Source organism: Chamaea fasciata, unplaced genomic scaffold, assembly GCF_029207755.1.
Source record: "Chamaea fasciata isolate MVZ Bird 193981 ecotype frontalis unplaced genomic scaffold, bChaFas1.0.hap1 SCAF_7, whole genome shotgun sequence".
NCBI lineage: Eukaryota > Metazoa > Chordata > Aves > Passeriformes > Sylviidae > Chamaea > Chamaea fasciata.
Genome location: NW_027094092.1, coordinates 25,990,982 through 26,003,938, shown reverse-complemented (window position 1 = coordinate 26,003,938; position 12,957 = coordinate 25,990,982). Strand labels below are relative to the sequence as shown.

The 12,957-nt window shown below is 40.1% G+C and overlaps 1 protein-coding gene across 1 annotated transcript in view; it reads left to right on the top strand.

Annotated features, from left to right (window-relative positions):
• Positions 1-12,957, top strand: part of SPTBN5 (spectrin beta, non-erythrocytic 5) — a 92,269-nt gene that overhangs the window by 67,025 nt on the left and 12,287 nt on the right. The window contains 12 exon segments of the mRNA XM_066188091.1: positions 498-575; positions 2,012-2,184; positions 3,219-3,309; positions 3,946-4,092; positions 5,213-5,350; positions 6,080-6,336; positions 6,501-6,687; positions 9,051-9,263; positions 9,637-9,833; positions 10,408-10,612; positions 11,270-11,464; positions 12,589-12,744. Coding sequence (XP_066044188.1) covers positions 498-575; positions 2,012-2,184; positions 3,219-3,309; positions 3,946-4,092; positions 5,213-5,350; positions 6,080-6,336; positions 6,501-6,687; positions 9,051-9,263; positions 9,637-9,833; positions 10,408-10,612; positions 11,270-11,464; positions 12,589-12,744 — 2,037 coding nt within the window.

Genomic DNA, 12,957 nt, shown 5'->3' with positions numbered 1-12,957 from the left:
AAAGACACATACTTAGAGCACAACATCACTACTTTTCCAAGTTCTATAACCTTCCCAAAAAACATGGAGCCAGACAAGTATTTAAAAAAAAAACCTGAAGAAAAATTTAGCATGGATGGAATAATGTCCTGGCTTTTTTTTTTTTTTTTCCCCCTAATAAAAGAACTATTTTGGCTGCAGTTTTCCAAAATACTTCCCTGTAACAGTCATCTCACTTTAAAAATTTCTGTTCAAACAGAGATTCTACAATGAAAAATGTCAAGTACTTTAAATAAGACCTGGGCTACTAATCCCATCTAAAATCATCACATATATGAGAACTTAAATCTTATGGCATGGGCAGTTTCAATGCTTTTTCATGTATTAGGTTAATTTTTGAAATAACCATTAAATTTTGGTTTTTTCAGTGTGCTTTCCTGAAGTCAGGTTAGCTTCTGCTTTACAGCATTTCAGCATATTGTCATGTTTGTGACTGTTGGGTTTTTTTCCATATACAGAAATTCTATGGCTACGTGGAACAGATTGAGAGCTGGCTCAGCAGCAAAGAGGCCTTCCTAGCTAATGAGGACTTAGGGGTATGTGCTCTGAAAATTACAATTTTCTCTCTTACAATAAGTCTGGAGAGAGGGGACTGTATGTACTTAGGGGTATGTGCTCTGAATCTTCCTGTGCTCTTTCTCCTTCTGAAGTTACTGCTCTGCCCTGTTGGTGGTTTAGGATCAGATTTCTTTCCTTGGTACTCTACACAGAATGGAAATCTCAGCCCTAAGAGTAATGAAACAATCCAACTGCTCTGATTATAGCAGGAAAATGCGACTGCATAGAAACACAGAACTCTAGCATGGTTTGGGTTGGAAAGGACCTGAAAGACCATCCATTTCCAACCCCCCTGCCATGGGTGGGGACTCCTCCCACCAGCCCAGGTTGCTCAGTGCTCCATTCAGCCTGGCTTGTCTTATCTGACCCAAACACCTTTGCCAGCAGTGTGCAAGTCATCACTGCTGTCATTGCTGGCATACCCAGGGTAGCTTTAAATTACCCACCACAGGTATCAGTAACCCTGCAATAGCCGAAACTGCAGACTGAGGCATGGGTTGCAAAAGCTGTTCGGGATGCTGGATATACATTCTGACACTTAGCTCATCCTACACCTTGTATAGGTAGTGCTACTAAATTAGTTGCCTCTGCAGGGGCTACAAAAACATCTGAGTTCAGTGTATTTACAGTCCCTTCATCACAGTATATGAAGCTTAGAAGGACTCATCCAATCATATTTAGCTCAGCAATGTGCAGAAAATTACTCTGTGTAATTTCCCACTCAATGACTCATGTAAGCACCCAGAAGTTTAGTGTTTTTTCTGACCCATTTGATGTGAGTTTATTACTTCCTTTAGAATAGTGGAAAAACAGAGTTTACTGAGATAACAACGTTTTGACACCACTGGTTCTATAATTAAAGTGCAGAGGGGTGTTGAAAGGACAACTCTGAGTCATTAAGCTAGGGATTCACAAACATTACAAGAAGTGTTTCTCTCCAGATTAACTGTTATGTCAGACTTCAGTCCTCAAATTCAAATCTGGATCTGAGCTCTTCCAAATTCCATGAGTTGAAACTGAGACTCTAATTTTAACCTCTTTCTGTGACATATTTCACTTAACTCTGGTTTCCATTTGGCATCCCACATTTGGTTTCAAAACGGCATCTGTCTTAAGACTGATTTAACATTAGGGGCTGATGTTTTAATTCTTGAGAAGTTATGTGTTCTATGCAGCACAACAATATGCACAAGAAGCTAAGCATCCAGCACTGAAATAATGGCCTCAGACCTTACATGGAACATTGTTTAGGTCCCAAGTGTCAGATCAATGTCAATCAATTCCAAAGAACAATAAATTTTTTGACAACTAGTTTGCAAATGTGGAGTAAATGCCATTTACCTTCTGGATTATCAGTGTTTTGGATGGGAAAACTCTGACTGAAAACAGCTTCCCTTTGTTGAATTCTCTCCAGGACTCAGTGTCTAGTGTGGAGAGCCTGCAGAGGAAACACACACAGTTTGAAAAACCCCTGGAAGCCCAGATGGAGAAAATCGATGAGATGGCTTCATTTGCTCAGCAGCTGACACAGAACAAGCATTATGACTCAGAAAATATCAGCAACAGATGCCAGGCTGTTCTGAGGAGGTGAAGTCAAATCCTTCCCATGTCAACCACCAATCTCTTCTGCAAGGAGACTCTCCTCACGTGATCATTATCTTTAAATGATTTAAGAGAACTATGAGCTGCTTTGCATTCGGGTCTTCCAAAATTGGCTGTATTTCATCAGGAGGCTTCCAAAATATAATTAGCAGAGGGGCAGCAGGATTCAGAAACAGGCAGTTTCTCTGTAATTCTGTATTCTGGCATGGCCTTAGGGACAGTGCTGCAAACAGAAGGCCTGCCATGCCATTAAATGCTTCATTATCATTAAATACCATCAAGAAAGGTCATTTTCTAGACAACTGCTTTTCTCTGCTTTAATGGAGTTGATCTTTAAGCCCCACTCAAATTATCCATTAGGGCATTTGCAAATTTTCTGATCAGATCTTGCCCTTTCATGTGAATTACTTTATTCCTACTAGCAATTTCCATATTGTTCATCTTAAACAAGAGCTGAAGTAAAAGCAGTTGTAGTCACCGCTGTGGCAGATGAAAAGACCTACATAAAAGTTATGAAAAGAGACTGGAGGTCCCTTATGATCCAAGTGAACATGTGGATTTATTAATCTTGTCCAATTTGAGATGATTTATTAATATCTCACATCTACATTAACACAAAGTGCTGCAGGTCCAAATTTGGAAAAAAAAAAATTAAGGATGGTCTAGCTTTGGTTTATCCATGACAAACATCATCACACTTGCAGGATTTCCACATAAGAAACATGCTGAGTTTATGTTCTCTTTAACCTTGAAAGGCAATAGTGGTGATTTCTAGAGGCAGATACTACATAGATGGAATTTGTGGGTAGTTTAAACATATCTATCAGCTAGAAATCTTTCCTATGGTGTCCTAGGCATCTTCTCTGACAGTCCAGATCAGGGGGATCTGCGTATTATGGACATTTCCCTCCTAGGGAATGGAGGATTAGATCATGTGCGTTTTAGAGGTGAAATTTGAAAACCCTTATCTACCTAATTCACTCTGTGACTTTTACCTCACATATCTGTCTTCATCTCAGAAAACAGAGATTACTGGAGAATGCTGCTGCTCGCAGACATTTGCTAGAGGAGTCAAGGCTTCTGCAGAAGTTCCTGAAGAATTCTTTTGAGGTACAATTACACAGGATTCATAATATTCACATTTCTTAAAACATGCTGTGCTGCATAGATCTGAATCCCCAAACAGATTTACTGTGAGAAAAATCAAGGAACTGAGCCTGGAATGAGATAATATTGGGAAAGATGAGAATAAGACTGAAGGGATATTTTTTTTTTCTTCTCTCTCATCTAGTCTAGTAGACAAAAGATCTTTGGTACTTTGGACAACAGCAAAATGCAGAAGAAATACATGCACTAATAGGGAATGTGCCATCATTAAAAAATATATAAGAAGAAAGAAATTAGTTCTTTTTTTGTGAGATACTGCCAATGGGTTAGAAATAGGGAGATCTTTGTCTATGCTCCCCCATGCACACATGTGCCTATGCATTCTCTCACTGCATAGGGGCTATCTGATGGAGACAGCTCCCTTCCCAGGCAACAGTGCTAGTAAAGAAACAGAGAGGGGTGACTTCATGAAGGGCAGGAGGAGCTTAGGGAAGCAGAACCTCAGAAAGACAACTCATTTTGGTCCCCACTTACTAGTTCCCTGTTTAATACATATAAGAGGGGAGCCTGGCAGGCTGGAGCTGAAGAAACTGAAGAAACACTGAAAATTTTGTTTACTTCTTGTTCTTCCCTCTACAGGTGGCTGCCTGGATTAACGAGAAAAATAGCATTGCCCAGGATGATAGCTGGAAGGATCCAAGCAATCTGCAGACCAAACTGCAGAGGCACCAGACTTTCCAAGCAGAGATCATGGCCAACAGAAATCGTCTGGACTCCATCAGATCAGTGAGAGAAGCGGGGTTTTGGGCACGGGTGGGCAACTGGCATGAAAGACTGCAGACAGTGTGAGTTACAATGATCTCAAACAAGGGAGGGGGAGTCACTGTCCTCTCACTGGCATTGTCCATGTTGTTTGAGTATATTGAGAAGCTTATTCTTTTAGTCCATCATTGATTTCCTGTGTCCATCTGTTTCTTCACTCCCTCTCTCTCTCTCTTACTATCTAGTTTGAGCTTGCTATGCATATTCACTGTGCATGCATTGGAAACAGATTGTGGCCTGCAATAAAAGATTCAATCCACTGGCTTTAGGGACATCTCTCTGGGTGAATGCCACTTTAGAGGTATCCTTGTCTCTTTCCAGCAGAGAGCCTACCTGATTGGATGAACATCCTTAACAAGTCACATAAGATGTATCCAACAAAAAGGACGAAGTAGAGTTTTCAAACTCTTCCTTTGCAGAGACACAATAGTAGGCGAGATATGAAGGAAGACTGACAAGATTTGTCAGATATTTGGCAGAAGTTGTGATCAGATGATATTTTTGGAAGGACAGACTGTTACATGTTTATTAATTTTATTTCCAGCACAGTGCTTACTAGATGTATTTTGCAATGGATTACTAATTAAAAGTAGATTGCCCCCTTGAGATTCACCTGCATCATAGAAACACCTCCCCTTTTCTTTTTTCCTTCCCTTCCCTTCCTTCCCCGTTTGCAGACACAAGAGGCAGTTAAAGGATGGAGTTACAATCCTTGGCAAAATTATCTGTTTTTAAAGACTTGTTTGCACAATCTCTTTCACACTATTTCATGATGCCCTGCCTTCTTTGTGGGGAATAGTCCTAGTAATTGCTCTTTATAACACCTACTGACCTGGTAGAGCAATTTTCACTTGCTGTACCTCTTGCTTCCCTTGCTGTGCAGTTTCTGTCCTAATTGCAGTATGCTTTTTGTCTTTATTAGATTTTTCTCTATCTCTGCAATCCCTCCATCTGTTATGTAAGGTGGTAAAGGTTGCAGCTGGCCCTTTACATAAGAGTGCCAGTAGGCTTTGATTATGAAGGCAAAAGTGCTATAATCTGGTGTATTCAAGGAAGAATATGTTGCCTGTTCCTTCTGACATAGGAAGGGGAGAAGATGCTCCATGAAAGGCACTATGCCACAGAAGCCATTCTGTCCAGACTACAAGAAATGGAAGAGCTGTGGGAGGAACTGCTAGCAAGTTGCCAGGATAAATGGACCAAACTGCAGGATGCTTACAAGGTAATGCCAGTGGTTACAGGGATGCCAGTGGTTGGATGTTGGTGTCTTTTCCAGAGATAGCACGGCTGCCTTGCTAAATGTCTCATCTAGAAGTTGTCATGTGATACATTGCAACGTGATTCCTCATGACCATTACTGCAAAGAATCTACTAAGTGTGGGCTGACTGAATGGAATTGGCAGGATAATTGGAGATCCCTCTCAAAAGAGGATTTGTAGGCTGGGCTCCATTCTGCTTTCTGCTGCTGGTTTAGATCCAGATTCCAGAGAGTGATACTGAGAAAAAATGTGTTTACTCTTATGTGTCAACTCTCTGCATCTGTCTCAAGGGCATCTTTTCTCCAGCATATTGAGAAAGAAACCTACAGCTGCTTTTCATTCTTCTAGCTCTAGGCACATGAATTCTCATGACTGTGAGTTATGCTTGCTTGGGCTATCAGAAAATCTTTGGTTATAAAACAGAGCTCTCCCTTTATTTTTTTTTTTTAAGGTGCTATGTTCATGATCTGCATTTGTGCAATGCAAGTAAGAAAGGCTGTTGATGTTTAGTGCATCCCTTCTTGTCTTCCCCATGACTGAATTCTCTTCTTTATTTCCATGGGAGGGGTTGACTGAGCACTGGGAAGTTGCTCCATGTTTGTGTGCAATCTTTACCGAAAGTGACTGAGATTTTTACATCACATTATCTGTCCTAAAGGTTTAAATGATCTTTTCTTCTTGCTTGCTCTCAGGGTCTCCACTTTCAGCGAAATGTAGAGGACACAGAGAAATGGTTGGAAGGTGTGGAAAATGACCTGAAAGCACCATATAATGACAATGATCTGGTGGTTTTGGACAGTCATCTGAAGAAACAAGAGGAGCTGGAGGAAGACATTGCTGCCCATAGGGACCGGTTGCAAGAGCTTGTGGTCACAGCTCAACAGTTCCAGAAGGAGAAACATTTCCTTGCTGACGAACTAGAAGAGAAAGTGGATGAACTGGTGCAGAGGTGTGTGAGTGCCTGGCCTGTGCCATCTTCTTTCTACTTTTATCAGCTTTCTTCTTCCCTGAATATTGTTTTTCTTTCCTTCTTTACCCTATGTTGAAATGAGTGGTTTGCATTCATTCCTTATCAATCGGTAGTCCTTACTGGATTATCTTTAAAACCCACAGATACAAGCGGCTACCTGATCCTCTGCAGGAGAGGCGGGGAAGCCTGGAGGCAAGCAGACTTCAGTACCAGTTCTTCCGAGATGTTGATGAGGAGTTGGCTTGGGTTCGTGAGAAGCTCCCCATGGCTTCCTCCAAGGATTATGGCAAATCCCTGTCAACCGTTCAGAGTCTACAAGAAAAGCACCAGGTAGTGTCATGTGACAACCATTCACAATCTTTAGAATCAAATAGAGAACACTCAACTCAATTTGTCTCTAGCAAACTTCATCTGCTGTGCTTTGGCTAACAGGAGTCAGGATGCTAAGGATCACTTTTATCATTTTCTTTTTCAAGGATATATCCATGCCTTGGCAACATGCAGGATGCCATCCTGCTTATCATTGCAGTGCTGAAAGTACCACACCACAGGCTTCCTGTGGACACGTTGGGTCTTTCCGTGAACTGATTTCAAACCCTGGTCTTTTCAATACAAAATAGTTTTGACAGACTTGTGTGTATTTTCATGGGTTCTTTGGTCCTAAAAAAATGATTTCAAACTCAGTAAGTACATCCAAGAAAGCTCATTGCTCAGATGTGTCAGGATGATCTCCCAGGAAAACATTTTCCCCAAAATTTTTTCTGTTCTGATGGGAGAGAGTGAACAGGGAGTTATTATGCTATCTGACCTTCATTCCAGTGGTAGCTTTCAAGACAGCTGCTGAAATATTTCACAAGGTTTAGATGGGCCAACAGAGAAAGCAGTGCCTGGAATATTGTCATCTCAAATACCAATAAATACCTTCCTGATAGTTCTTTATTAAGGAGCACTGTGTCTTTGCAAACACAAGGTGGAAGAAAAAATATTCCTGCTAAGATTTTCCAGCAGCTATTGGTATTTAATATTAGCATATGACATCCATTTAAGTGCTATGTCAAGTGCCCTTAGGGGAAATCTGTGCAACCTGCACTAGGATTGGGAAAGACAGGAGATCCTATAAATTGCCAATGTGTGTGATATATACAGTCAGAGAGAGAGAAAGCCCAATCATCTGGTGCAATCACGGTGAAACAGTAAGAATGAAAATCTTGTTTCATCCTGATTAAAAGTATAAATGTTGTGTGTGCAATTACTCCTAAAATTTATAAGCTTGTTGGCATGGTAAGAAAGTAATTAAGTTCACAGAAGAAAAGAATGCTTGAGCTGAATTAATCTGAGAAAATATTTCACATAACTGAAGGAACAGAGGGAGATACTGCTTTTGGCTATGATTATTTTTTGTTAATTGGCTAAGTCTCAAACTTTTTCAACTAACTGTGAGAGTGGGAGATATGTACCATAAAATCAGTGCATAATAAAATTCTCTGACATTTTACTTACTATTCTTCTGGAACCAGGATTAAAATATAAGCTTTTAACTCTCAACATGTTATTAGCCTCTGCGCCTTCTTTTTAATGTTGGCTTACAAGCAAGCAAATGTCAGAATTAACATAACAGTCAGGAATACTGTTAGTTCCACCCTCTATTGTTTGTCCTGATGAGCCAGATTTGCAAAATTCAGTCCTTGGTTTGTTACCACAAGAGAGATTGTGTTCTAACTGTATTAACTTAAGGAAGGGGGAAAAAAAAAAAAGCTGTCTTGCAAAACAGCATTTACACACAAATATATTATGCCTTCAAACAGCTGCTTGGCTTGGAACAGATCCGGTGTCGCTTTTCAACAACATCTTGAAATCAATAGGGGAACGTGAAAGGCAAGATTATAATCAGAACTCTTTTCCAGCCAAGTTTGACACTTAAGTTGAAAAAGCAGCTTCTCTTCTCATAGAGGGCATCTCTTCAACATTAACACAGCACTGCAGTCTTAACTCTGAACCTGCTTATTCACAGCTATGAAATTAAACAGAACAATGGTAAAATTGAGAGTCTTGTTTGTGCTCAGGGTGCTCAGGCACAGTCAGCCAAAGAACGCATGTATGCTCACAGAAAAATCACAGCATGGGCCTTGCCTGCCCAGGGGAGAGTATATGGAGGGATGCATACAGTTTTGAAATCTACTAGTCTTCAAAAATTAATTTCAAGTAAAGCCTTTGGTGGTTTTCTTCTCTCCTTGTCCTGTTGGCTACCTGGCATTTGTGTACCCACAATGTTTGCAATGGCTGCTATGCAAAGATGCATCTTCTGCAAAGGCATTGGCAAGTGATAAATTATAACGTGCAGAGAGATTGGTCATCTTTCTCTAGGTATGTTTTAATTCAAGAAATGCCATATAATGGAATGGAATTTGGTATATTTTAATGGAATCTACAAATAAGAGGTTTGTGACTAGAACCTTTTCCCTCCAGACTCTGAGGTAAACATACCTCAAACTCCATGGCAAAATTTGATTTCTGTGATCACTCCTCCACCCCCAAAAAAGTCCTCCACTCCACATCAAGCATACTTTCAGACTTTGTACCTCTGACCCACCTTTGTGAATAGAAAGCAAATTTATAATGGAATTGCATGACGACGTTTTCTGGAATAAAAATTCCAAAACTTCAACTTTTGTCTATCATTTTACTCTTTCCAGAATCTGGAGAATGAGATAAACAGTCGAGATGCTTTGACCAAAGCAGTGATCAGTACAGGACAGAAACTGGTGAGGGGAGGCCACTCAGCCTCTCGCAAGATCATAGAGCATCTGAAGGAGCTTGAGACTTCTGTAGAGACCTTGAAGGCAGAGGCTCAAGAGAGGAGACAGAGGCTTATGCAGTCCTATGAGGCCCATCTGCTCCTAAATGAGGTAAATACGGTTTCTGAGAGATTTATTGTGGCCTTTCTTTTCTTAAAACAACTGACACCTATATTGTTGAAAGGATGTAAGCACTGAGAAAGAAGCAGAATTCATATTGTCCTGATTTTTCATATCTGGTAAACTTGGTTACAGTGGAGAAATGACAGCTTTCTTCCCAGCTAATCACAGTGAGTAACATATAACTGCAATCACTGGATTCTGGGTACACATTTTTTGGAACAGTGTCCGCTATATTGCATTAGAGGAAGACACCTAAGGTGCTCTCTGTTTTCACTGATGTGTCAGTGCACCACTGCTTTTAGTTTTCTTTGTCTTGACCTTAATCAAGCTGTGTTAAGGCTCATCCTTGTATTTTGTACAGCTGCTGGAGGTGGAGGCATGGCTGGCAGAGAGGAGTGTCATTCTGGAGATCTCTGATTATGGAAAGAATGAAGAATCCACACAAGTTTTACTACGTAAACTTGAAGCTACCAAACTGGACATGGACAGTTTCAGGTCGCGGATCGAGAAAGCACAGGAGACAGGGGCCAGCTTAATAAACAAAGACAGTCCAGAGAGGTAGGAAAGTAAAAACAGGTTCCTTCTCCAGGTCTAAACAGAAATGCCCCGAGAAAGCAAATACAGAAAAGTTCAACTACGTTTGATCCTTGAAGACTTCAGGGACCATCCATCCCTCCCTCATCATCATCACACACCCTGAGCTCCCCAAAAGCTTGATGATTGTTTTAATGTTTTCATGAGATTTTTTTTTTTATCAACAGACCAATTAATGCAGATCAGCTTCTTTGTCCACTGTCTACTCCCAGGAACTGTTATCTAGTTCTAATTTCCAAGAATGTTCAAAAACCACCGTGCTTGGGAAAGGAAATGAACATTCCTGATAATTCAGTGTTTTTCACTGAAAGTTTTTTTTTATATCTGGGGAAGAGGAAGGGAAAAGAGCAGCCATTTTTATGATATACTTTAATTTCCTGAGCTAGTTGGCTTTAATGGCACAGCATAACTTGCTCCATTATGTTATCTGGTTTATTCTGTATTTTAAAGGTGTTGCAAATTAAACCAGTCAGAAAAAAACAGTGTTTAAAAATAACAATGAAACAAAGACATACCTTCTGCTTCTTATTCTTTGCAGTTCAGTAATACTTTCAAAGCTCCAGGGAATCCTAGCAGACTATCAGTCTCTCCTACAGAAGTCTGACACCCAGAGAAAACGCCTGCAAGAACAATTCCAGCTCTATCAGTTTGAAAGAGAATTCCAGCTGGTGGATGCATGGCTTTCCAGTAAACTGTCTGTAGCAGAGTCCGATGACTATGGGCAGGACTTAGATGATGTTGAGGTAAAAGAAAGTAAAAGGTGTTGCATGTATTGTGTGACAAAGCAGGGATATATTTGCTGCAATTTTTGCGTAGCTGCTGACAGTAAAGCGTTTTACAGTGACAAAAACTAAGCAGAGCTGTTATCTCTACAGCAAGAGCTCAGACTGGCTTCTGTCTGCTTTGACAGTCTCGCTGAGGTAGCATACTCCAACAGAAAATTAGATGTATCAGAGGGTTAGCTTTTCTTGGAATAAGGTGAGGTCAGCACATTTCACTATGGTCAAAAACACTGGGCTGCAGTATTCATATCTCTTGCTGCTGATTTGAAGGATAAAATTCTCCTTGGGGCACACAGTGCAGAGAGGTATAATTAGTAGTGTCCACTCCTCCTAGGAACTACTGCATATGTGAATCAGCTCCGTTCATTAGCTTTTGATCTGGGCAACTTCTGCTTGTCAGGGTGTGGTTAATTTTTTCTCTGTGACACAGAATTTTAAAATATCAAGACAACAGATGTGTTTTTCTGATCATTTGGATTTATCAAGCTGTTTGCACTTGTAGATTGCAGTGCATAGATTTTGTGTTATACAGAGCAGAGAAAGTGATTCCTTCCATCTCTCTCATTGAGGTAGGCAGAAAGCCTTTTATCTAAATTTGTGTCCCCATTTATTCTGCAGGTGCTGGAGAAAAAGTTTAATGATTTTAAAAATGAGATTAAACCTCTGGGACATTCCAAAGTTGTCTCCATAAATGAGTTAGCATCTAAACTGGATAAAGAAGGCCACAGCAAGATGGATGTTATCCAGAAGACAACTAAGCAAATCAATGAAATGTGGGAGACACTATGCAATGCCATTCAGCTAAGGACAGAGGTAGGAAATGCATGAAAAACTGGGGCATTGATTTCCCTGCAGTCTCCCATGTCCTTTCTATCCCAAACCAGTGCATTGCTAATGCTGAAACACAAGATTTACAGAAGTAATAAGTACATTCTGTTCAATTTTTTCGAGATTCATTTCCCTTTACAACCACTACTTACCCTACTGTTCCTGGCAAGGCTTATACTTGAAAGATATTTGTCAGCTCCAAGTAATTGTTTTCCTTAATTCACTGCTTACTCTAGTTTCCTGGAAAACAAAGCCAATCCAACAGTTTACCACCACTAACACCAGTCTGGCTCTGCCACCTATCAGTCTCTTTCTAGAACTATTTATTTAGCAGTTTGCTAAACATGATCAAAATTCTCCAGGTTTTTTTCTGAGTTAGCTACTTGAAATCAAAGAAGGCATATGGAAGAGAATGTGATGGAGGACACAGAGCCAACCCACTACCTTTAGGCAGCAGTTTGGTGTTAAATCTGCTCACTCCCTCTCAGGAAACTGCAGTCACAGATATAATTGGAAAAGCAGAGGTGGCACACAGAACTCAACATTTTTGTTTGTTTTAAGGAGAATATAAAATATCAAATGTCCTCAATCCTTTTTTTTTTTCCACTACTGTTGCCTGACATGTTGCTTATGAGGTAGCTCAAGCCCAGTATTGTCTGTTAGCAGAAATAATTGCATGACAATTGTTATTATAGAGTTTGAGTATAAACTAGTATTAGAATATTTTTTTGTACCTCTCATTTCAGAAAATTCCTTTTATTTTCACTGTTTGCAGTGTAGACCTGTATTCCAAGAAATATTTTGAGACAACTTCTGTGGTGTAGAGAGCTACTTTTAGAGGGGAACTCATGCTCTCCATTTTGAGCACTCTTCTTATGTAGGAATAAATTGCTCTTTGGAGACATCTGTTTCTTTCCATTGTCCAACAGAACTTGGGGAAATTAAGTTAAGACCTCACTTTCAGGTGACTTAATAGGGAAAGTGTTTCAGTCCCTCTCAAAATCCCCAGTCATCTTGTACTGCATTATGACCTATTAGGGTTGCCTTTTTTCATGTTGAAGACACAAAATGCTGTAGAGTATTACCATTAAATTACTTCTTTATTCTAGAACCTACAAGCAGCCCATCAAGTTCACCAGTATGACCACGATGTGGATGAAGTAAAAGGCTGGATGCAAGAGAAAGAGGCAGTGGTGGATATAGAAGATTATGGGTATGATCTTCCAGGTGTACAGACACTTCTCAGCCATCTTGAGGGAGTAGAGGTAAGAGGATCTGTGATGAAGCAGAAAAGCATAGTTGGCAAAAAAAGGAGACTGATTCTTGACTGATGCTTCTCAAGGGCCTTGCTTGCAATACAAATTTATTGCACCCTTAAATATTCTTCTTTCAGAGAAGAGGGCCTTTTCCTCCTGTTTTTAACATTGGGATATTATATTATTAATGCTTTTGCTTTTAAGGATGACCTTCTCTTATAA